Below are 26,127 nucleotides of genomic sequence, written 5' to 3'. Positions count from 1 at the left end.
GATTTTTACCAGAATTCTAAATGTGCGATGCATGTATGTTTGAAGATGCAAAGTTACCTTGCCAACTCAATCCACAAATCTATATCTGGCCTTGTATTATCAACATCAGTTTTGCAACGCTTGGCCATTGGTTCTACCTCAGTATTCTTGTTCATAATGCACTGTTCCAGCAATACTATACCTGTTTTAAAACAAAAAAACTATCAACTGTATACTTCACCATATTTCAAAACATTATAACAGTCATACGCAAGGGTTCAATATTATGTTATTACTTAACTGTTACAGCTTATCATCCTATATTGACCTAGCACAAATTAATACCTTTAACTAAAGATAAATTAATTATACTACCAAGATCTTGTTTGTTTGCCGCAAGAGAGGCAGTTGCTATGTCTGATGGATTCAACTGTTTGAACTGAACCATTTGGTGAGTAATCAAAGCAACTTCTTGTATAAAAGCAACCAAAGGCACACTCTTTTCTTCTGATTTGGCCAGCATTATAGCAAGCTGCTCAGATATCTGACATACTTGTGCCTGATAGAAAATTAATCACTTATATGATATCTTTTAAATAAAAATATCTTTGTAGGTTATATATAATCTAACCTTCAAATTAAGGTCAAGTTCAATATTGTATACTGTTAACTTACACTTGACGTATTTCCTTTGACCATGGAACAAATAAGTGACGATAAAAGTGTTTTGGTCAAAGCAGGATCACTCAGGCAAGCAGCAGCCAAAGGAGCTACGATGGAACGATGAGGTATTTGAACATCAGGAAGTTCCCCAGTCCTATACTTTCTGTGAAGGTGAACTTTATTTTCAGATCGAGCACGTTGTTCCCTCCTTGCAATCTAAAAAAATGGTTTTAACAAAACTGGACGAATGCCTTAAACACAGCGATAGTAATTTTACAGTGTGATGTTTTCTTACTTCAAATTTCTTCCTTTGCATTTCTTGGGCACGGGCATATTTGATTCTACGATCTTGAGTTTCCTTTATAAACCGCTTTCTTAATTTTTTCACATCTACATCGACAGCAGTTTCTAAGAAAAGAATAAAATTAATCCCAATGTTCACATCATCCAACTGCTTCATATGTATGACACCAATTACTTGTAGCATTTAGGAAAGTTTATCACATGTTAGCAGAAAACTCACTGATGCTATCTGATGTTGCCGAGTTGTTGGCAGCCAATCCAGACCCATCTGCTTTGATCAAGGGACCTGGTTGAAATTTCATATAGCCCTTGGCTTTTGTTTGGCTTACCATAAGAGCACTTTTTAATCTCTCAGATGTGTCATATGCAGAGAGGGTTGAAAATGTATCTAAACTGTTCCCAGTCATCCAGTTGTAAGTGTTCTTTGCAGCCACTATAAATAATATGCATTTTTTACACACCACTAGTGGGGAAAAGCTACAATTACCACAATAGTCTGTTCATACAGTTTTCATAAACTACCATCAATAGTTGCTGTAAAAAGAAGATGTTCTTGTGTGGCCAGAATTTGCCTGGGCTTAACTGACTTCTGGGGCGATGGTGATGCAGCAGTACTAGAGCCAACTGTTGTTTGTAAAGTATCTGCAAACATGGGGTTTATTGATGCATGTCTGTGTTTCCAATGGTGGTCGATTGTATATTCCTGAAAGTTACAAATAACAATAATCAGCAGTTTGTAAAATTTTTGAAAAGACATGACAACACATTTTCAGTCTTCTAAATATTTATTAGCAAATCTATACAATAATCATGGACTGCGCTAATTGTCATAATTAGCCCTTATTCCTATGGAATTCTCGTGCAGATCTGATGATATCATAATGTTATTTGTTTTCTATTTCGTGTGTTAATCAACAAGCGCTGTACTATATTGTGGCCATGTTTACTACACACGGCCCAGTTTTGATTTCTTCTGAATTACGTAATTCGCAATACAGTGCTAAATGCGTTAGTTCTGATATTCTCAGTCTAGTAATGACAGTCTGTAATATGCAGTCTACCGAATGCAGCTTTATTCTATGCTCTGGAAACAGTAACCGTTTCGTTGAGAACCAATAATAAATAATTATTCATGACATTGACAGTTGGTTTTGGCACTGTGATGCTTAACTGGCTATCAGGGGTTAATGAATGCGCTATCAATGGAGTTAGATCAGCAAACAATTGATCAAGCAATAATTAGCAACCATTCACAACCCCAATAATACGCCTAGTTAGCAGAGAACAATTGAGAAAAAGTCAACAACTATACCCTGATATGAAAATTTTCTGATTTATGCCCATCTGGAAAACAATGCACTGCATTTGGTGAAATTTTCAAACACACTAGGCTTCTGAAGCAACCAGACTGCAAAAATTGCTAAATGCACGTGTGATAAACAATCACTACACACTCAAAAATGACCTTGTTTTCGCAGGCTTACATTTACAAGAAAACAACAAAGCTTGTGCAGCTTGATGATCATTTACAATCAATCAAGAAAGTATACAGTAAAAATATCTACTTATTCTTATGTGTTGCAATGCACAAGTATTTTGAGTAATGTACATGTTGCACGAGTTTTTGGTGATCATTTACTGTATAATACACTGAAATGACTAGAAAAAAGTATGGTACTTCACGGTTTATTCCACTTACGTCAATAAACTTTTGAATCGTAAGGTATTTAAAGGTTTGGAAGTACCTGTACCAAGCTATAAATGTAGTAAATAGCCTAAATATTAAAACTAAAACCACAGAGTGATAAAAAGTGTACTTACGGTTAGGTAAAATGTGCATAACAAAAACTACCAGATAATACCTGAAACACACACTCTGACAGGGGATGTTCATAAATTGGTCTTTCAAAATCTGGGCTCAAAGAAGCACTCTGTAGCAACAACCCAACAGTACTGGAGAGAAAATCTGTTTCATTTAAAGATGGGTTGTAAAGTTTACTGAATAAAAAATTCAGCTTCAAGCATGGATCAACAGGGATGCGATTTTCCACACTCCAAAAATTTACCACTTGATTTCTGAAAAAGAGACATATCCTGCAGAAGTTGATAGAACACAAATGTGATATGTTTATAATACAAGTAACATGCTCAGTGAAACACATACCTTTTATGAAACAATTTAAAATATAAACTGTATTTAAAATGAAGAAAAAGGGTATGTTATACAATTACTCATATTAAAATTACCTTAAAGCTTCTTCAGAATCATGAAGAGAATGTAGCAAATACTTCTTTGCAATGGACAAGATTTCAACATTTTGATTAGACACATCAAGACTGTGTGTGCATTATAAACAGAAAAAATGGTGTACATGATCTTAAATTAATACACAAAGCACTAATAAAAACCACCTTATTAGAAAATCATAAACATCCATTATAATATCCAATGCTTCTTGCCGACAAGAAGGACTAGGATGGCCAGGAAAACATTTTTCTATGTCATGCAAAAAGTATTGCATCACATTATTGGCATCAAGTACACTTTCCTTGTGCATGACATTGTGAAGAATACGGTGGCACAAGCGTAAGCAGACAAGTTGCAAAGATTCATCTCTAAATAATGGACTTTAATCAAATATTATACACTGTATCCACAAAACACGTTCGTTAAAGCAAACAACCTAAACCAAAATATACAAAAACACCTTTTACTTAAACATCCGTTAGAAAAAAATTATGAATATATGAATGAAATGGTTAAAATAACACAAAGAGTCTTTTCAAAACTGACTTCAAATTTATCAAAGTTAAAAAAATAATAAATATTAATAAATAAAAATAATTAAACTACCGAATTTGTAGCATTGATGCAAGATTTTTTGACTTGAGTTGGACAAACAAATCTGGAATGAAAACCGAACATTGAAGAACAATTTCTAAACAGTCCTTCCGTAAATCACCATGCACCTAAATAAACAGAATGTGATATTAAGCACATTAATTTATAAATATTTGAATTTAAGCCACAGCCTCACCTTAGATAAAAGAAAAAAAACTCTTGCCAAAAAACTTTTCACAATGATAGGAAAATGCATTGCAATTTTGTGAAGACATGTTATAAATTTGTCTTGTTTGTCTCGACTCTTGGATAAATTGGTTAATTTATTTGCAACCTGCAAGATAATTTAATAGTACATAATTTAAGATCAATAACTAAAAACAGTATTGCTCCAATGTTTTTTAATGTGAACACAACACTGCAAAGTACTGTCTGTATAATGAAGATTAGACAAACCATTCTGTGAATTTCACCATCTGATTCATTTTCAACGTGTGTTAAATAGTTAAGAGCCATCCCCGCAACTTCGGCTGCACTTGCATAAATTTGTTTGTGCTTGAACAAAATATTTTGAAACAATCTAAATGAAGGAAAATAAAGGTTAACCTGTTGAAATTTTTGGGTAGTTTCTTAGCAGAAGTAACAAGCGTGACTAGAGGTGGCTACTCTTCGCTACATCTAACGAAGCAATTTAAAACATGTAAAAGGTTGTGTAAATAAAGGGCTATCGTATTGCATATTTTTCGTCAATATCTGTGGAGGAACAAAAAACCAAATACTAAACACTATAGCTTGAAAAAAACGTCATCAGCAAGAAAGCAGCAAAACCTAAGGGTTCAAAATTTGCAAGAATAATGTAACTAAACGATAAAAAGAATATTGAATAATGACTAGCACGTTTACTCAGCCCAATATACAAAAAAAAAGTTTAGAAAAGTAGTTACACCAACACAAAATGCCGACTATGTTAACCTTCCTGTGCTAGAGTACACTACTGCTTTTCTGCCTATGATGCTGTATACGTGACAATACTTTGAATCTGCTTCTATCGCAATCTATCAAAAGATAATAATCACATGCAATGAACAAAAAATACTGAAGACTACCATAAAAATATTTTTCGCCAGTACCTCTCAAAATAGTCGTCTCTGTTCACAACGCATGATGTTACATATGGTGCAATGCCATTTGCCAAAAAAACTCCAAGTAACTGCAGCCCAGCAAAATTATCCTTTGAATCGAGATCTGAACTAAGAGTCAAACAAATAAACAAGACTTATCATACAAAAATCATATTTGGTTTTGATAACGGTTCGTAAAACAACATTTTTAAATGAATAACAACCATTTATTCATACAGAATACGATATTTTACAAAAATCGGTAACATAAGCTTAGGAACAAAACAATAGGAACATTATAATAACATAATATTTATGCCTAGACTGAAAAAATTCTTGACCACCACTACCTAAAGGTTCGAATGCGGACGCTGACGGTCATATGGTATAAGAATTATGTGTCACGTAATTTAAAGCATTTAACATTTCTTAACAAAATATTTTTCAAACATATTGTGCATACGTTTTGCATAAATTATAAATGACTGAAGGATCGATTCCATTTTGTAATCTGCTTCCCCAACATTCCAAAGTGGTTTTTATCAAATCCAAGTTATGGCGGATAATGGCATTATTAGGCGACGTCATGGACCGAGAAAGATTTTCAACAATTCCCTGTACAAGGTTCCTTCCTTCCACAGAATCCTTCAAATATGAGAATATCCTAGTTATTTTAGTTGCTTTATACTCCAAAGGTGAAGGTTATACTAGAATATTGTTTAAGTAATACTTTCGCAATACTGAGGCAGGACATTTTACAAACTTTTTCAGTTTTTGTAAGTTTCAAGAGATGAAGAGAGCACCCAACTTAAATTGCATTACCTCAGGAATAGCTATTTCATTCCAAGAAAGGACAGTAGCCATTATATCACAAATCATACAATTAATGCCATTTGAACCACAATCTCCATGCAAAATAGTTTGAACAAGTGGGGTTATCCAATATGAAGCATAAGGTCTGCATGGATAAACTATTTGCAGTTAAATTAACAGCACGGATATTCAAAACACTTGCTAAAGTTTTGCAATATAAATACTTGCTAATTTGTAAACATATGTTTGTAAATATTGCACCTAAAACAAGCTTGACAATTAATGACCAGCTTCACAATAAAAAGTTTCACATTTTTATTAGTAGAAACAGATGACAGTTTTCTAAGAACTGGTCCCATCCAAAATGGTATTTCTTTGGAAAAACCTAATAAAAAAGTTTTCATCAGCGAATAATCAAACAAAACAAAAAGGCTTGCTAATACAGTAACAACAATTCCATAAATTTTGTTAACGTTACTCGCATTGTGCAGTAACTTGCAAGTGTGTTTAATTCAAAGGGATAACTACTCAATTAATAAAAGTTGTCCTCGAGTAACTTAAGTACATCGTAAAGTAGAAGAAAAAATTGACAAACCAATGTTGTTTTCCAGCATATGATTTAACAACGCAACCATAGCTGGCATGCATTCATGTTTATTTAAGCTGTCAGATTCCAATTCAATGATGCTTCCACTAACTGATGGACTGTTTGCTTGATTAGCTGAGCTTGATACCTCATTATACATCAGTACACCTAAAAAACTGTGTGTAAATAATATGAAGTAGCCAATTTGGGCATTTCACATTCTATGTAATTGTATCAATATTATTGTGGTCCACATTTTGTACTTTAAGCAAATGTAGCTTATAGAACTGCTTTAGTTGACTATTCATTTTAATCTTATTGTTTTAACCTTATCTATGTTTTCGGTGTCACGACTCACCATTATTTTCATTACAAATAACTTGACGTTTATTGTAACAAGTGCCCTAACAAATCCAATTGCTTTCTTTTCGTGAACTATTTTTGTTGGGAAGATATTGCTAAAGGGATTCTGAGAAATGCGTGAAATGTTTGGTACTGTAATTGTTTTAACAAAATTCATAGTTTTTACTATTTCTTTTAGAGCAACGTTTTAATTTTGAAAATTATTGTAAACAACAAATATATATTTTTTTAATTTGATGACATATCCTTAGTTGCAAGACTTTTTTGGTAAATAAAACAGTGTGTCGGCTGTATTCTAGAGTAGTTCTGTGATCAACTTAACAAGATCTGAATGTTCTTTGATCATTGCAACCAAAAACAGAACAGACTCTCTTACATTTCATCTTATCTAACCAACATTTTTTTACATCATGATCTATGGGGGTCTGGAATATTTCAGAACCACAAAAAACAAACACTAAATTGTTTTGCTAGAATCTAGTGCAAAAACACTTTTAAAACATTTGCACTACTAAGTCAACATGCTGAAAGTAAAATTACTAGTCAAGGTAAAACTGAAATTGTGACAATTTAATAGGACAATGGTGATTAAATTGCTAAGGGTTATCCCAGTGGGCTAAAACCAGTTGCACTTCCAGCTGTACTGGTAGATAGTAAGTATGAAATAGGATTCAACATACAGGTACTCCAAATTGAAATACGTTTAAACAATGGCATAACAACGTGGAAACCATTTTACCTGACTCATTTGGTAGTGTTGAGCGTCTCACAGTTCTACAATTGTTTCCATCAAACACACTCACTTCCTCACTTAAGCTGCTACCAAAAACTGAGTGCATGTAGTTTGGTTCGTTTATCATTTCCTGGGAAAGCAAAGCAAAGAAAGAATTTCATGAAAGTGAACACCAACTGCTTTTCAACATGTTTGACAAGGTAGTTGATCAACTGAGTGACAGTTCATTTGAGTGACATATTGATAAGTACTGTTCAAACTACAGTATGGGTTAGGGTTAGGGTTTGGGTTAATTATGTCACTCGAATGAATAAATATAATTTATGTCATAATTATGTCACTCAAATACTGTCACTAAGATGATATACACCCGTTTGACAACACTTAAAAGATACGTGTAAAAATGTATATTCTGTAAAATATATTACAATATGTTGCAAAAACTGATGATTGAAACCATGATGAAAATGATGATGATGATGAAAACAATGAGATATTAATTTATCTTGACATAATACAAAATTTATGCATGGTTTTAATTTAACTACTTCAGTATTGTGCTTTTTCTTTCTGATGGTTATAAAGTGTTGGCGACTTTTAAGTGGCTCTAACATCTCAATTGGAAAACGATATTTTTTGTCAAAGTCTATGACATTGTCCAAAAAATATTGGTTCTTTTTCATATTCTCATCAAAAAGGAATGCCTTGTACCTATTTAAAAAAATTACGTTTCTGTAGTGGTACAGATTAACAAGTAAATGGAAAGTATACAAAATATTAATCAGTCCCATAAATTTTATTTCTAGGATTCATAAAGTTGTAGTGTTATCACAGAATGATACCATTGTGGAGAATCTTGGGTGCACATGACTGCAGCAATCATTGCATTATACACAACACAATGAAATACTCTTCTTTCTTCAAGCGGTTCTTTTTCATTTTTCAAGTTTTCATTTCTATCTCTACAAGTATTTAAATAACCAGCAATGATAATTATAAATTGTAAAAAAACATAAAACTCTTATAACTCCAAGCACTGTACCAACAACAATGAATGGACCTGTTTGCTCGAGACATAAAGGTCTTAATGAGGGAAGCCTTATTAGGTGTTAACTTTGAAGCAAAAGCACAATCTATGGGTGAAGATTGAGAAATCTATACAAAATAAAACATTAACTGTAAAAAACACAATGAATTTCCATAGGAATAATAACAATCATTTACAAAGTAAGAAGAAAATGTTTGGTACAAGGAACCTTATCTTTTGGCAGGATTGTAAACAGGAGTTCTATGAGCCTGTATGCCAAAATTTTTCTATGCAACTGATCAAGCAATTCAGCTTTGGGAAACTGCAAAAACATATAGTTAAGTTCATAACGACATACTTATAATCCTTGCAAAATGGCAATGTAAATCTGTTACCTGACCAAAATATGTTTTGCCAGAGAAAGAGGAAATCTGAAAAGAACTGGTTAACTAACACAAAACTTTTGAGCAGACTGGTGTGACGAGCAACTGCGGCAGTTACTTCAACTTTATTTAAATACAATTTTGTTTTGATTTGAGTTTTATATGGACAAAGGCGATATATTATGGCGCAGTGGGATTATTGGTGAAGGTGTCAGTGGTCCCATAATGCTATGTTACATGTTTTGGTTTGGTGAACTAAACACTAAAGTAGTCTTCGGCAACAGGTAAATTAACTATTGTCAAATGAAGCATGGTCCATCTTACAACAATATGGTTTTTAACAGTTCCTTTCATGCACAACTTGCATCATCAAGGCATGTTAATAGAAACTTACCGTAAAACCTCATAATCATATCAAAGGAAGTAAATTGTGATATATACACCATTTATGCAGGGCAAATACACTTACACGAATAGGCTCTTCTCTGATAACATCCATTATATCACCGATGTGATCTTGAAAAAATTCAGTTGCAGTATTTATGTCACAGTTGTTTGTCATAGGAATCAGAACATTTGTAATTGCTCTTTGACAAAATTGATGGGAGTAACGAGTTTTCTGATTCATGTAACGAAAAGACACATCCAAAGCAGATTTTTGCTTTTCTAAAGGTATTCTGCATAAGAAACACTCACATATAAATAAACAGTATGTATGCAGTAGTACCAAACAACTTACCAAACATTTTAAAATATTTGAAACAACTTTGAACAAAATTTATAAGTGAGAGAACAGATGGTAATAGTTTCCAGATTAGCAACCGAATACAAGTAATAATAATAACAACAACAAAATTAAGATAACACATAATCGTATAGTTAACCACCTTTTCATAGATATTTCCAAAGCTTTTTGTATTTCATCAGACATTAAGTGGTCAGATTCACGACAAAAAACACTGACAACAATCTCCAAAACCTTAACGAAAAAGAGATTCACGTTTAAAAAGTTTATCATATGCTCTAGAAATTCATTAATGTATGACAGATTTTACTGACTAAATTCACTAGAACAAGATTGACAAACATCAAATATCGACCACAAGCTTGCTGACAATGAGCAATCATGCTGTGGTCAAATGTCCAGTTTTAAGATATGAAAACACACTTGAAGTCACCCCACATCTTTGCTTCAAAAACAAACCGCTCCTGAAGGATTTTTAGATATTCTTTGTAGTTTTGAGTGTCAACCCAATGATCACCACATGCAAAATTATTACTCAAAAAGAAAATTGTCTTCAAAATGCAGACACTAGTAAAAGTTTGTCTTACCTATAGCTATGGATATCAACAAAAAACTTTTAAATAAGGAAACACAGAAATGAAATTAAGTACTGTCAAAAGTATGACATCATGAACGATTATGAATAAATTTTAAATTTATTTAACTTTGTGCTATTGTGTCCAAAATTTTGCTATCCCTGCTATAGATATAACTTTTCTTAACAATTAACCAGTCAGAGAGGGTAATCCTTCTACATCAAAATGTTCCTAAAATATTTCTTGAATTTTAGGTGTATCACTGTAAGTAAACAAAACACTCGTTACTAAATCAGAATACTTGCTATTTTACGAATTTCCAGAATAGCTTTATCCGAATCTAAAATTCAAAATTCTATTTTAGAACACGATGTAAAAGGAGTCATAGTAAATTTAGTAAATTTTAAAAAAAACATGAGATCGCATATTGTGATGAATAGGTGAGATAACATTGTAAGAAATTGAACCCGAGTGCTGATAAAAAGAAAGTATGGTAACTTTAAAAAAATGATGACCCATTGTCGAAGCCTTGTTTGTAGGGTCGTATTCAATTATTTAATAAAAGGAGCATTGAGGTTATGCATCTGTGTCAATTTATGCACATTGGACAATCCATAGTATAATTTTTGACGATAAACTTACTGAATCAGTCTAAGCGCATTGTGACCATCAAGTCTTCCCCACAATCTTTGTGTAAAAGTGGTGTGCAGTCTTATGAATGCGAGTACAGCCCACGTTGTGTGGGCAGGTATAGCGGCACAATGGCACACCACCTTCGATAAAAAGTCTTTGGGTACACATGTTTTACTATTAAAGTAGTTTCCAGACCTTATTCTAAGATATTGTTGAAGCCAAGGAAATCATGCTTTAAATCGGTTGATTCAACACAGTATTATTTTGATAAATTCGTTTTTATTTTATTTTCAAATTCCTAAGGCTCCAAAAAGTTATATTTTTTGACCATTTATGATATGGCTAAATTCTTAAAGACTAACATGTGAAGTACCATGGAAAAGAGTAATTTAAGAAAGAAAATTGGTTTCTACGATTTAAAAAAATGGGTTCCTGTCTTTTAAGATATTTTGTTATATATTGGATATCCTATTAGGTGCATCCCTAAATGTAAATAAACTAAGTACATTGTTAATTCTGAACAGTTTTGTTGCAATTCCAAAGGGGACTGTAGCACTGCCACTAAGGCAGAGTTGCCTCGAAACTCTGTACTGTTCCATAGGTTAGATAATTTGAAGAAATACTTGCAGTATTTTTAATGATTTCCTTGGCATTCTCAATTACCCCCCGGCACTGTTCTGACAAAGTAGGGCTGTTCCAGTGTCTAACAGCTACCGTTTGACAAAAATGTCACTGAATTTAGGAGTGGCATTATGCGCTTTTTACAATATACTTGGTATGTCTGGATGCATACCAAGTCCATTGCTGGGCATTTATTTGTTGTGAGTTGTATCACATTCAAAAACATTGCTGACATTTTAAATAGGTGAGTTCAAAATTTAAAAATGTTCTCAGTTGATTTTGTGAGCCATTTTTTCAAGTTCTATCCTTCTATTGAGACACTCTATCTCTCAAGAAAGTTTGACATAAAAAAACAGTTTATAAAACTGCACCATTGTAATTAAAATGTTTTCAAGCAGAAAAAGCGAAAATAAAACAATGGTCAGCGTCATAATGTGCAAAAAATAAAACTTAAATATTTTATCTTCCCATCATGGATGCCTCTAACTACAAGAAGTATGAACCACTATTAATATAACTTATTGTACAGGAACCAGCAGCCCTACTGTTATAAAAAATGGTTGTATTAATTTAATGTAGAACAATCAGCATTTGCAAATAATACCACTTAAAAGAAAAAAACAAGCCTACCACCAAACTTCCAGTATCTTCCAAGCTAAGCAATAGTTTTCTAATTGCTGAAGAATAATCGTTGTAGGCAGTCGATCCAATGGAAAATTCCCTTGAGGTCAATGGAAAATGTTGAGCAACTAAATCCTCTAAACTTCTTTTTAATTCCAAGGCATATGCGTCCACAAGTGTGAAAAAGCTTAGCAAATCCAGTGCCTAATGGATATAAAATACTGCCTCAGCAATCACAGAATTTAGCAAAAAGAAACCTAAGGAAAACTCGCATTTAAAAGCTAAACAGTATTACAGTAACTGTTATATTTTCCAAAAAAAATCGTTCCTTAAAGTATAATACCTGTACTTTGAAAGACAAGTTCAAATGTTTCGATGACAAAAATTCAGCATACATCATGTTAATAACATGAAAAGAGGTATGAGTGGGATCTTTGCAAACCTAAAAGCATGATGTACATTACCCAACCATATTTACATATAACTAACAAAAATATATTATACAGAACTGAATGCAGCTTTAAAACTTTAAATGTGCTCAAAACTAATGTCCTATCTAATATAACTCGAGCAAGTTATGAAATATTAACTTTTGCTAACTTACTCTAGCATCCAACATAATAATTTTTCGCAAAATGGTAAGAAGATTGCTAAGATTTTCGTCATTAACTTTATCATCATTATCCGGCTGCCACCATGATTTCAGGTTGTGGTTGAATTCCTTGAGATACGCATCACAAACTGTTGAAGAATGTTTTCGTCTTATAGAGCTGTAATAAGACAAACATAGGCCATGTTAAAATAGAAGCTGGAAACAAAATCGATACAGCATTGTTCGTAATGACAATACCATACTACTGTAATATTCAAAAATACCAACCCATTTGTGGCAAGAAACTCAAGCAAACTATTTAAAAGAAAACTGCAAGTGCCAGGGTGTTGTTGTGCTTGCATGGTAATCTTAGGAATGTATAAAAAAGGTTTCAAGCTGAACTCTTGAAAAATCTATCAAAAAAAAGTTAAATGGTGTTATTTCCATTAGAAATCATGACAAAATAATCAAAAATGTAGGTTATGATACAAAATGCAATGTTAATCACAGTGTGCTATGATTCTAATAAAATGTTTTACTATAAGTTGGTGGAAACTTAATAAAATTCATATTTACAACAGCATAAAATTATTGGTATAATATTACTTAGCTTTGTGGTATTATATCAGATATAGAACGACACAAACCTGGTCAGAATACACTGTAACAAATAGTCGACTGTGTGTTGCAGTTTGCATAAAGCTTGTCGGCGTATTCTTGCTGTCACTTCCGAAAATACTGTCAATAACATGGTCAATCGGTATTCCTGAAAAAGCAGAATTAAAACAATTTGGAAAATGTTAAGATAGACAGTCATAATAAGCTCAGCTCAAGTAGTAACAACTAGTATTTGCCAAAACGTGATACACAGCAAAACATTTGGAGATTTCATCACAATCGTGTATGCCTCTTAAAGCCGAATACAGTCAAACCTTGTTAAACCAAACCCTGAACAACCAGATCCACCACGAAACTACAGGGAATAGATTGAATTTTACCGCTTTAATCCGAAAAACATTAACCAATCATCTACGTACAATGAAAACATTAGTCTCACTCCTAGGACTTCTCTTATAGGCTTGAGTGTCTAGTAAAGTAGGCCTACAGTCACAGTTCAGCAGTACAGCCTGACATTCACTACGAAAAAATTTTGTTTTGATTCCAATCATCCAGATACCTCGCTATCCCGACATTTTGTGACAAAACAAAGTGGTTCGGATTGACAAGGTCTGACTGCATATAAAGCCTGGAACACTACCAATTTGTAAGGGTCAATGATCAAAGAACTTTTGGCAATGTTTGTTAGACTTTAATTTTTGTTGCACACATGTGTTTTAACCACCTATTTAAATACTTTGCACAAAATATATGCATTATGTAACAACAGAAAAAAACAAAAACTTTGCCTTTCACAGAAAACCAAAGTCCTTTATTGCAAATAAAAGCTATTAATATTTACGCGACAGGCTACCTAGAGTAAAAGCAAGGGTAAGAAGAATATTTCCAGTGTCAGTAATATTTGGTGAAATGCCATCAAGTACTGTACTAAATTGTCCTTGACTACGCTGAGAATCAACAACTGAGGAAAACACTCTCTGAAATAATTCACCAGCCAACAAACCAGACTTGGCCTGCCAACAAAAAATATTAGAGAAGATCAAAACGTTGCAAAAGTAAGTGGTTGCGCCAATTTGGGCATTGGGCATACCTCATCAAGTAAAATTCTCTCAAGTATTTTTATAGAATGGAGGGAGACATATCCACGCAAAATGTCATGCAAAATCATTGTACTGTGTCCCATCACACAATCTCCAAACGGAGGTGGAAGTATTTCTGTTAGTGACCTGTAACGTTAAGCACAAAAATTCCCTCAAACGAAATATCAATTTTGCAACCATGGAATTATGTAACAGTGAAAAAGGTTTTTACATCTCATTTTAAAGTTTACGTAGAAATAGAGAAAATAATAAAGTTCATAAAAGCATATTTTAATCCCCTAATTTACTTGTTATAAACATACAATCTTTTGACATAATCTCAAAAAACTACCAGTGCTTATATCTTCAACTTCTATAAAGTTATACATTCTGTTGATTGTGGTCATTTTGTAGTAACTGCATCTTAAAATCGTGTATGAAAATGAGTATACTGAGAAAGTTTCTGAATTATCTTACCCAAACTGAAGAAGTGTCTCTTTCAATACCTTCTCCAAGCCATTTTGATTGTGTCTTGAAAGAAACGGCATCAAAATGCTTGTAGTTTCCTCGCTTAAAACAAGAAACTGTTTTGCTATTTCCTGTTCGTTAATAGTATCAAATCCAAGAGTAGATGGTGTAATCAGAGTTCTCGAAATAAAATTCCACAAACTTTCACACCAGAAGTCCAACAATATAACCTTCAAATTTAAATAAGCACATCAGGATAAACAAATTGAATTCTTAATTCGTTCAATTCCAATCCAACACAACTCAAATCTAATTTGTACAGTTTAAAAAATCCAAGGATTTGAAAAGAATGTGTTATACAACTACAAGAGTATATATCAAACAACACTGGTACATACAGACCGATAAGCATCCGGCATAAAACATACTAGTGTTAAGTGAAACGTTGTTGTAATTAAAATTGAAAAAGTAAATTATGTTCTATTCTCCACTAACACTGTCAAATTGTGTTTTACCGTGTTCTGGAAAAATCTCTAGCCTAATTGCAGATAAATTGGTGAATGGCATAATCACAAAAGTGTAAACTTACTTCTGATTGTTTTTGCTATGTCTGTGGTTTATATATCTGTTTAAAACAAGTGAAATATAAAATAAAGCTAGAAGCAAAGTTTTATTACGCTTATAAATGCATTTTGGCATGAAAATTGGTGACCAAGATAAAAGCTGGGCACCTCATCTGATCTGCTGAACAAGCCAATCAAATTTAGATGGCTGGCTTCAAAGGAAACCGACATTCGATACCATTTGTAATTCCAAGAATCTGGAGAGAATTCCGAAACCATACAGATGACTGAATTTCTGTATGGTTGACATTTCAAGGTTTAGAAAAAGTAAAAACCAACATGATATTGCATATCCTTCCATACTATCTTCTATTGTACCTGTTTCGCATAGCAGTAAACTGCCACTGCCCAAACCACCGAGCAAAAAAGCTCCAAAAGATTCAGCAGTGTCTCAAGATATAGAAAAAGACTGATGACGAATTCAACATATCTCATACAGACATAAATTAAGAACCACACTCTACAAGCCAACAAGAACTGGACGGCTTAAGTAGAGACATGGGGCTGACAAAGTTCAATACAGAACTTCTGACTTCAAGGTTGAAAGAATGGAATTTGTTAGATCAATCATGTCGATGTTCGTCCAGAAAAAGGCATGAAATTTTTTCAAGGTATTTTTCTACGGCAGGCTCTCTATGCTCTGCAGTGATGTTGATAACCTTTTTGAGGAATTAGGAATTTCTCATGGCCCAAGGGAGTAGCGTCTATTTATAGCCTATATTTCTTCCCAGAGTGTCCTCCTTCATAATGGAAACCAGTATCCATCTATACCAGTTGGCCATTCTGTCCAAATGAAAGAAGATTACAAAAATTTAAAGTCTCTTCTTGAAAGTATTAATGACGCTAGATACAACTGGCAACTCTGCGAAAATTTCAAAATGATTACGTTCTTGAAAGGATTACAAGGAGGTTATACAAAACACTCTTGTTTTCTCTGTTTATGAGTTGTGACTGAACACTACTATCAAAAAGATTGGCCAGAGAGAAAGATTTCTGTTCCTAGCACTCAGAATGTAAGGCATAATTCTTTGGTAGATTCAGAAAAAACTATTAACTTTTGGTCAACAATACAAAAAAATGTGGTGTAGCACGTCCTTGAAAATGCATTTCCTGCACTCTCATCTTGATTTTTTTAGTCCTAATATGGACGATGAAAGCGAAGTACATGGTGAAAGGTTTCCCTGGACATTCCTGATATGGAAAGAAGATACCAAGGGCGGTGGAGTTGCAACATGATGGGGCATTACGTATGGTCTCAATTCATAGACGCAAGTCAGGCAAACATAACCATTTCCGAAGATTTTTGAAGTGTTTGCATCTTTGCATAATGCATATATGGGCTATATTTGTGTATAATACTTCTTTGTGTTTGCATGTTTACACGTCTAATAAAAAATTATGCTTGTTAATACAGAAAAGTTTTGAGTAAAACCAGAAATCAGAAGAAGCGACATTTCATCAAAAAAGTAAGGACACTTCAGGAAAAATTTTAGTATTTTGGTGGTTAATTTAGAGTAGCAAAACACAATACATAAAAATTTTCATGTAACTAAAACCTTCGCAAAATTTTGTTACATGGTGAATTAATACGTATGTAATGGCAAACATGTTAGCATATTGACTGCAACGAAACCAAAACATAGTTTAGACTAAGGTGAGAGCAATGAAAAGCCATAACTGACAGTTTATTGGAATTGTGTTCTGATTATGTTACAACCCCTGCTTCTATGTGTCAGAAAAAACTACCTTTGTGTCATTCCCAGATGTTAGAGCAAGGGTGTGCAACAGTTTTATACAAAAGGGCTAAATTGAAAGATTATGAAAAGTGAGAGGTCCAGCGAATGAACCAATTTTAGATGTAGACTACATACATACCTATCATAAAAAGAATAATTTAATCTTTGCAAAATGTCTTCTGAATTTCATATCACACAATGTAAATTGTGATGTTTGGCAATTGTGGTCTGTTTATAAACTATCTTGTAACAAATGTTAATAGGAACGTCTTATCACTGCATTAATGGTGATGTAACCATTGCAGACCATAAAAAATTGCAAATGCGTGCAACCATTGGACGCAACCAATGTAGATTTCAATATGCAGGTGTAATATGTTCAATATACTAATTTAATTATTTCCCTTTGTTCCAGGAACCGTCAGAAATGCCCTAGGTAAAGGCTATATAATGCGCAGGCCGTATGCTGCACACCTCTTCTCTCGGTATAAGCAGTTTGCATGTAAATTGCCATGTTAATGTATGGAGAACGCAGTAAGGTCAACACGACAAAATAATCGTTGCGGATTACTGTTGCACAACATTACTCGTAGTAGACTGGGACAGTAGACTTCAATGGATGTGAGATATTTTACTGTCCCACACCATGCAATTGTTTTTAGTTATGTGTTTGGAAATTGTTGTGGAAGCAAACTGTCACCCCCTCTCACGTGCCTGCATAGCTAGCAGCTGAATCCATTCATCTATTTGTAATAAAACTCGTGTAATTGGCAGTCAGTGTGTCAAAAACTGTGATTTTACCTCTGAAGCATCATTGGGATAATACTTTATAAATACTTTCAAAAACTCCAAAATTCTTGTAATAACGGTACACTTTGATGTAGCATAGTTGATTTCTTCTTGTGGAGTAAACAAGTACACTGCAATAGTATAACATCAACTTTAAATTTAGCATAAAAGTTTTTTGCTGACAGTATACATTCATATATATATTATATTCATTCAAAAATCTTACCTGTGTCATCATCAACAGAAGTATCAAACTTCTTAGCAGTGGATGCGACATTATTTGGGGCAATTTCACTAACAAATATTTTAACTACTTGAAAGAGAACTGTTGATTCTTTTCCTGAAAATTTTATATCTCACGATGACTAAACAATTTTCTGATGAAACTATTACAAAACCAAAACTCACAAACCTGAAAATGCAATTTTAGGGGAAATATGTTTTTGTTGGAACACCCAAGTGTACAAGTCGAGTGTACATAAAAGCAAATCAAACCAACAGATTGCACTTTTTACGGAAAAAACTTTAGAAAATGATTTCAAAGTGATGTATTTCTTCAGCCCATTGTCATCATAACCACCTTCAAACCTTTAAATGCAAAAAATAAACAATTAAATTATTTGACATGTTTTATTTTCCTAAAAAATGTACTAACAGCTACTACTTATACTGTTCATTCTTTTGTTATAAAAAATCAGTATTAATGAACCATCCAGATCAAAATATGCTAATTTGATGAATTACGCTCTATTCACAATGCTGACATATCTCCTTCCAGCTTTTTCAAATGAAAAATTTAACCTATTAAAAGCCAAAATATTTTCATTAAGGCAATAGGCTTAGCCTTAAAACAACAACTTCTGAAAGTAACTACGATATGACACTAAACTAGTAAACTGTAGAAGTTTGGTTACTTGAAAGGTACATCTTGAGATGAAAAGATTGGGCACCCTTGGCTTAGGCGATGTTAGAAATTAACTTACCTTGAAATTATGAAATCAGGTTGATGCTTTAGTTTATCTTTAATCCACAGTGCTGTTGATCTTTTCTCATCAGGCAATAATTTCACAAATTGATGAAAAAGCTCCATACATTGGTGTCGACATTCTGAAGAAACAAACATACTGTAGTTTACTAAGTACAAGTAAATTCTGACATATGTCATATTATGCCTTTTCCATCTTTTGTTAAGCACTCTGCCTATATGTCAAGCTTGTAATTTCAGTGTCCAAAAAATCAGGTAGATTATTTTATGCTCTTTCTTCCAACTGTGCTTTTATTGCCTTCAAGCCAAGTATGCTTCCATACACTTTGCAATAATTTTACAATCTAAAAGATTCTGGCATTGATATACAACATCACAAGATATTAGAGACGTCAAACATATTGCTCACAAAAGGGTTTGATCTGGTTCCAAAGTTTGCAGAGAATAAATTTTAGAAAAAAGCCTGTGTACGCGAAAAGAAGAAACATTAACAATTACCATAAAATTTGTTGGTTAGTAGCAGTGGTGAGCTATCTACATGACATAAACATTTAACGTTTATAACTTACCGGTTTTTATGCTTTTACTCGCCTATATTATTATTATTTTATGTTTATTGTTTCTTTTTGTCCTACTATTGAACCTGATGATGCTTTTTAGGCAAAATATATTTACCTTAATACTAAACAAATTAGTTGGCAGATTAGTGAACTACCTACTTTTTATTACATATACTATCCCATATATTGGATCATCATCATCAAGACAAAACCTGATTTAGGCGATTTTGGTTATTTTATAGAATAATTTACACGAGGTTTAAACATTATGTTGACTTATCTTTGTAAAAGTGTAACTAGGGCCCATTGTATCATATAGCTGATGTACACCAATGGCACTTTTAGTTAAAAACTGTGAGTAATGTGCTTGGTACAACTTTAAAACTCATGTTAAACTTACAAATTACTTTAAAGTTACTTTATGTTTACTTTATATTTAAAAATGTCCTCATAAAGAATGGAATTGGGAAGATAGCAGGGCTGGTTCCTCAAATGCACTGTTATTCTTAATTACACAGCTTCATTCTATTTCTATTTCCATTTCTTCTGCTGCTTAGTTTATTGACTTATGTACTTTAACCTTTCAAGTTAACTTCATAGAACTCAAAACGATTTAATTAGTTTGTTTAACTTTAAGTTAACCGGTTAGTATTATCAATAAACTGGTATTAAATTATTTATTTTTGGGCAAATGTTTTTCTTTTTATATAAACTGTTTTTTTTTTAATAACTAATAGATATGCTGTTATCAACACTCACTCTCATGTCTATATTTTGTATTGCTCATTAATTCTTTTGTCTACTAGAACATGGTAAAATTTCTCAGCCACATACCTGTTTCTGGCCGACCACACTGCACAAACAGCCAGTCTACCAAGTTTGAAAGAACAACTTGGGCAACTTTGAAACATTTTGGAACCCTTCTTGGACCAAATGGTTTATTTAATGTATTTCCTTTGGAGTTTATAATGCGTGAAAGATGCCTAATTGCCTGGAACATTAAATAGTGCAATTCATTTAAGTGCATATGTAAGAATAAATTTATAAAAGCACAACATTAAGACACAAGAGAAAGCATATCGACTAAAATAAAAGTAAAATAGCAAAAATAGACAACAGCTGGGCTCACCAACCTGTGGCCCATAAGACCAATTTTTGCAACCTGCAATGCCATTATGCAAATACAAATCTTTTCAGGACATTGATCAAAGCGTTCAGTAAATTGTTTTTATAACTTTGATTTATTTTAGTTCCATAAATTTGTGGTTAGTGTAGGTTATTTTCATTTGTATACGTTTTTTAAGAGCATAGCAGCTTCTTTCTTTGGGTGTAGCTCACTGCCAATTGTCATTCTGGCATTGTAGCCCTTTATCGAAAAAGGTTGGGGACCCCTGGACTAAAACTTACTTCCACACAAGTGCTTTGAGTGCCTCTGGAAGGATTGTCAGCATGCGCTAAAGCTAAACTGTTCAGAAATACCACAATGAGTTCAATGACAAACTCATCCACAATCTGTTCTTGTTCTCTATATTAAAAAATATTGTTTAAGTGCAATAAGGATTATTGTGAGGCAAATGTGAATCAGTTTGCAGCAAAATTGTACAAAAAAACCTGAAGGTGCGATAAAGCTTATTGAAAGCCTCTAATGCTCCAAGTCTTTTAGTTGCATTTGGATGAATAGCCAAGCTATAAAGACGCTTAAAAATTGACTTGGCATTAACTCTGGCCTTTTCTGGTGTTTGCCGAATTGACCATATCAAAAACTCATTTATAGATTGGCTGCACAATACACGAAGTGAGGAATCATTATCATCAACCAGCCCATCCTGCAGATCAAACAAATGTTACTTCATCCAAAAACAGTAGTGACTAAAGTGTATAAAACAATGCACCAAAATACCTTAAATGGGAAAATTTTTAGCAAACATATGTTGTAAAATTGTTATCTTTTACACCAAATCACTACTTTGAATATATCTTGCTGTCACACTATGTCCATAAAAAGGAATTACATAAGTTTCCTCATAAAAGAAACAATAAGAATATCAAAAAAGGAAAAATCTTTCTGAATCATGCTGTATTTTGATAACACAAATATTTGGTTTAGATGACCTGCAAAACGGACAAAAGAATTATACAAGGCAATTTTTAGTGTATCAAGGTAAAACAATTGCTTAAAAAATTTATTAAAATTAAAGGAACTGTGTGATAACAAAAAAGGCAAGCTTTGTGAGACTGAAAAAATAAAATTTTGTTAGTGCTTATTTTCATCAAACATGCCACTTGCACTGATCAATCATATACATTGCATATTACGGTATAAAATAATCAGAAAAATCAATTACTACTAGTCAAATTTCCGACAATATATCATTCGTCAGCCATGCAGAGTAAGTGGTGGTAAAAGTATCATTTTTATTTGTGTATAAGTAGACTATGACTATGCTCAAAAATAATAATGAAGTTTTCAAGGTGATTTTATTTACAAAAATATCCCATTTAGTATGTAGTAGTTTAAAATGCGACAACACTCATTATTTTGTATTAGTTGCGCCATGAAATATCAGCTCCATCTCACACTTTTTGAGAAATATTTAGGCCCAAAAACAACAAATACCCATATACTAGTATATGGTACCTGTATACCGTATTTTACAGATCATAAGGCGCAATTTAAATCCTTTTTTTTCCTCATAAATTGATCGTGCGCCTTATAAGCCAGTGCGCCTAATGTATGGATCAAGTAGTATACGACATACGGTATATAGTTATACGGTAATACAGTTATAGTATACATACATACCGTTATATATATAGTATAGAGCAGGGGTGTTCAAATGATTTCTGCCATGATCCACCACAACCAAACCTGACAAGGTGATAATCCACTAAATACGAATAGTAAACATATTGGACATGCTTTAATTTTTATGGTGCTTTATTTATGTAAATGTACCCTACATTGTAGGGCCTACAACATATTTATAACTTTGTACAAGTCCAAAGTGAAGTGTGCTACAGCTGCAAGATTGTTTCAAGACTACATTGGAAGATCCACACAAAAAGTTTAAAAGATCCGGATCCGGATCGAGATCCGCCATTTGAACACCCCGGGTATAGAGTATAATAGTATATACAGTCATCTCCCGGTTAAGTACGCACCCGTTTAAGTTCGCATCCCAGATAAGTACGCAAAAATTCTTCACAAATTCTGGGTTCAACTTTTTCAAAAATTTATTTATTTTAAACAGCAAGCACATTAACTGGATGTCAGGAAAAGTTAAACGTCAACTTAACAATAGTTCACTGCTTAAACATGTCGTGCAAAGTCATCTGATGCATATTTTGCATTCCTTTTTGCTTGGCTTCCAACGTCACCTGTCTCAGTTTTCGCTGAAAGCATTCAAAAGTGCTTTTGAGATTATCATAAGCACCTCCTGCTTGATCTTGTAAGGCAGGACACAGCAACTGATCCTCAACTTCAAGCACTTTGTTGTAAAGTTGTTCAAAGCCATGAAAAACGATGCTGTTTTCGACAGGTGCATAATCGTTGCTTGGGCCAGCCTCATCGTCAGTGTCATCATTTTCAGTCTGCATCGTTTCCAACACCTCATTTACGTCACCCAAAATCGACTGTGAATACTCTTCATTATTCTCGTCATCAACATGCATAAATCCTTCTAGCTCGTATTTGTCAATCGAAATATCCATAGACTTAAAACATAGCCGTTCTATAGCCCGGTGCGCCTTATGTATGAACAAAAAACTAATCAAAGCAATTTATTGACAGTGCGCCTTATAATCGGGTGCGCCTTATGGTCCGTAAAATACGGTACTCAAATTTTCCAGCTGTCCGTAAACCCTAATTAGTTTGTTTTGAATAGGATTTTGCTGATTGTTATTAATCAACACTCTTTCACTTACTCCCACTAGTTTCAAAATGATTTAGCACAAAAGTTCAAATTTCACATCTTAACACTGTTTATAAAAACATGCAGAACAATCTGGAAAACAACAGCCTTATTAATGGCATCACATTCATAGGTTGAAGCTTTGTATAAGAAATAACTTAAAGTTTGAATTTCCATGATATAATCTACCACTTGTGTAATAAAATTAATTAGGACTTGGCACATGTATGATCGAAATAAAAATGAATCCTGAAGCAATAACAACTTTCTATTTTAAACACTCAATGTATAAAAAAAACCACGTCTCCACTAAAAATAAAATGATGAATTGCAATGTAATACTTGCTACTATTTTTTGTTAAAACACTGATATCTCAATATTCATAAATTGAATAAATGTTGAAGTCTACTTACCATGAGTGAGTTCAACAAAGCCATTGTGTCTGGACTTTCACATTTCTTGTTATTTGTATACCAATGGATTAGCTGTTGAACCAAGGGGATAAAAATCTGTTTGCTAACCTAAAATTTCAAATCAAGTTTACTCAACTTTGCATAACAGTCTTTAAGATACTGTAATTAAAAAATAAATTTCAGTTATATTTTTACGATTTCATAATTCATGTTAACATTTTTATTATGTTCTTTGATTTATGGCAAAATGTGACATGGTAAACAGTACCATAGCGTAACTTTCCATTAAATGTCATTATGATATCATCATCATCAGTTCAAGGAAAAATTAACAAAAATTATATTTGTGAAACTTGTGAGTTTTAGAGTTTTCAGTGACTCTTAAAACAATACTTTTCCGGCGTCATTCCGTCATAGTTGATAATACAAAATATTAAACGGAACCCATGTGAATTTCATCAACAGAGTAGTACCATCACCAGAACACAACATTAATACTGAAATCAGACACTGAATGGAATAAAACCAACAGCTTAACGAGTTAACATTACCCCTAAAAAGTAACATGAACCTATACTATTTCTAGCTCAGTCTACTTTGAAATACTCTAGTGATGAAAATAATTTTTTACTGATATGAAAACATTTCTTCAGTTTGAAGACAGGTTGTGAAAAACTATCGTGGATAAAACTAAAATCAACAATTAGAGAATATGAAAACTTAATCAATGACCTTATAAATGAAAAGTATATCTGGGAGTAAAACAAGGATTATATTTACCTAAACCTCTAACAACAAAAAATGCAATCAAGCAAGTGCTAGTGTGACGTTCACTGTTGTTTTTCAGCAAGAATAGTTGCTAAACAAGGCTTTCCATTAGTTTCAGAAATGTGAAACAATGCATTGACCAATAAGTGGTTCATAGTTAAAAAAGTTTTGTTATTAGCTGGTTTTCAGAAACAAGACAAGCAGTTTAACAACTTTGCTGCTAGGAGGAATATTTCTTGGCCATCGATAATCAAAATTAATAGTGAGACTACATTTTATGCTTGATTTTATGAGGATTGCATCAAGGAATAAATTCAATAGAAACATATTTATTAACAAGATTAAAGTGCACACGAGTTATGGTTGCACAGAAATAAAACAATAACCCAGTGATTTCCTATACCAAGAAAACAAAATTTTAAACAAGAAACCTAACATGTTCACTTGTAGTTGTTCATAGAATACATTTAACATTTCATGCAAAAAATGTTTTTCTTTTATTGTGTTTCAACCAGCCGTTGAAAATTGCTGTGTCAAAACATTGCAATGTGTTGAGCATTGAACAATAAAAACACCTTTTACCTCATCAACGTCACACGCCAACCTCAAAATAGTTGGAAATAGTTTTCTGTACAATGGTGCCACTGGTTGAGCGGTACGAATGTTTTCCATTTGAGCACTTCTGCCAATAATGTAGAGAGTAATGGAGTGAAGTAGTTCACAAGCAGACACTTTTGCTTGTCGATTAGCAGACTGTTCAGCAACTTCCATGACACGTGGAAGAACAGTATCTAAGGTAAAGATTTAAGCTTAATCAAGTTTTAAACAAAACTTTGGTATTGTTGATGGGAGTATTTTTACATAAGCTTATAAGCAGACAAACAAACATATTGATACAAAAAAATTGAACTAAGTTTGCATATCTATCAGAGTTCTTGTTACACAAATACAAATTTCGTTGTAAAACGCAAAAGACATTGTCAGTTTCTGTAAAAGACAAGCAAGCAGAACTTGTCCATTACTTTATCCAACAACTTTCCGATACAGTGTGTATGGATATCTAGGAACCATCACTGTTGTTACAAATTTAGCTAATGTAACTTATACAAATAAAATACAAGAATAAATAGTTAGACATAAGACTTTTCAAATATGAAAAGCCTGTTAAAAGCAATACATTTGCAGATACCCAGATGATTTTGTTATAGCTGTCTAGTTTTGGACATATTTTTGTCTTTGTCTTATTTCTGTCTGCAGTTTTTGAAATAAATAAAACAAAGCAAACTTATTTCTTATTATATATAAGGCTTTGTTCAGAAGTAGTTACAAAAGAAAAGTTCAGGGTATAAGTTTGATATGAAATAATTGAAATGATAAATAATGAAAATATAGAAGATATTGAAAAAACTAAAACATAGAAAGCATGAGTCTGTAAATAAAAAAATAGTGTGTTGATGTAAAGACGAGAGCATTGATTAGCAGTGGAGTCATGTTTAGATTTTCTAGTTGTAAAAAGGTGCCATTTTCAAAAACTTGTTTGTATAAAGAGTATATCATTTCATCCTTATACCAACAT

General features: G+C 32.9%; 1 protein-coding gene across 1 annotated transcript in view; it reads right to left on the bottom strand.

Annotated features, from left to right (window-relative positions):
- Nucleotides 1-26,127, bottom strand: part of LOC143452618 (DNA-dependent protein kinase catalytic subunit-like) — a 62,824-nt gene that overhangs the window by 12,733 nt on the left and 23,964 nt on the right. Inside the window, exons 20-60 of the mRNA XM_076953659.1 lie at nucleotides 25,134-25,342; nucleotides 23,784-23,891; nucleotides 21,070-21,284; nucleotides 20,866-20,983; nucleotides 20,293-20,449; nucleotides 18,897-19,020; nucleotides 18,326-18,501; nucleotides 18,140-18,253; nucleotides 17,926-18,044; nucleotides 14,775-14,995; nucleotides 14,309-14,444; nucleotides 14,072-14,231; nucleotides 13,248-13,366; nucleotides 12,889-13,013; nucleotides 12,613-12,778; nucleotides 12,352-12,450; nucleotides 12,018-12,212; nucleotides 9,701-9,792; nucleotides 9,283-9,490; nucleotides 8,660-8,752; nucleotides 8,464-8,558; nucleotides 8,246-8,365; nucleotides 7,952-8,114; nucleotides 7,410-7,533; nucleotides 6,317-6,475; nucleotides 5,983-6,106; nucleotides 5,731-5,866; nucleotides 5,372-5,553; nucleotides 4,918-5,037; nucleotides 4,244-4,367; nucleotides 3,984-4,121; nucleotides 3,800-3,915; nucleotides 3,358-3,561; nucleotides 3,193-3,282; nucleotides 2,808-3,021; nucleotides 1,468-1,648; nucleotides 1,166-1,378; nucleotides 938-1,050; nucleotides 655-858; nucleotides 355-538; nucleotides 58-181 (exon numbers count right to left, since the gene is read on the bottom strand). Coding sequence (XP_076809774.1) covers nucleotides 58-181; nucleotides 355-538; nucleotides 655-858; nucleotides 938-1,050; nucleotides 1,166-1,378; nucleotides 1,468-1,648; nucleotides 2,808-3,021; nucleotides 3,193-3,282; nucleotides 3,358-3,561; nucleotides 3,800-3,915; nucleotides 3,984-4,121; nucleotides 4,244-4,367; nucleotides 4,918-5,037; nucleotides 5,372-5,553; nucleotides 5,731-5,866; nucleotides 5,983-6,106; nucleotides 6,317-6,475; nucleotides 7,410-7,533; nucleotides 7,952-8,114; nucleotides 8,246-8,365; nucleotides 8,464-8,558; nucleotides 8,660-8,752; nucleotides 9,283-9,490; nucleotides 9,701-9,792; nucleotides 12,018-12,212; nucleotides 12,352-12,450; nucleotides 12,613-12,778; nucleotides 12,889-13,013; nucleotides 13,248-13,366; nucleotides 14,072-14,231; nucleotides 14,309-14,444; nucleotides 14,775-14,995; nucleotides 17,926-18,044; nucleotides 18,140-18,253; nucleotides 18,326-18,501; nucleotides 18,897-19,020; nucleotides 20,293-20,449; nucleotides 20,866-20,983; nucleotides 21,070-21,284; nucleotides 23,784-23,891; nucleotides 25,134-25,342 — 6,082 coding nt within the window. The remainder of the gene's footprint in view (nucleotides 1-57; nucleotides 182-354; nucleotides 539-654; nucleotides 859-937; nucleotides 1,051-1,165; nucleotides 1,379-1,467; nucleotides 1,649-2,807; nucleotides 3,022-3,192; nucleotides 3,283-3,357; nucleotides 3,562-3,799; nucleotides 3,916-3,983; nucleotides 4,122-4,243; nucleotides 4,368-4,917; nucleotides 5,038-5,371; nucleotides 5,554-5,730; nucleotides 5,867-5,982; nucleotides 6,107-6,316; nucleotides 6,476-7,409; nucleotides 7,534-7,951; nucleotides 8,115-8,245; nucleotides 8,366-8,463; nucleotides 8,559-8,659; nucleotides 8,753-9,282; nucleotides 9,491-9,700; nucleotides 9,793-12,017; nucleotides 12,213-12,351; nucleotides 12,451-12,612; nucleotides 12,779-12,888; nucleotides 13,014-13,247; nucleotides 13,367-14,071; nucleotides 14,232-14,308; nucleotides 14,445-14,774; nucleotides 14,996-17,925; nucleotides 18,045-18,139; nucleotides 18,254-18,325; nucleotides 18,502-18,896; nucleotides 19,021-20,292; nucleotides 20,450-20,865; nucleotides 20,984-21,069; nucleotides 21,285-23,783; nucleotides 23,892-25,133; nucleotides 25,343-26,127) is intronic.

This window comes from Clavelina lepadiformis, chromosome 4, assembly GCF_947623445.1.
Source record: "Clavelina lepadiformis chromosome 4, kaClaLepa1.1, whole genome shotgun sequence".
NCBI lineage: Eukaryota > Metazoa > Chordata > Ascidiacea > Aplousobranchia > Clavelinidae > Clavelina > Clavelina lepadiformis.
Note: the sequence above shows the minus strand (reverse complement) of the source record. Positions and strands in the feature narration are given on the sequence as shown.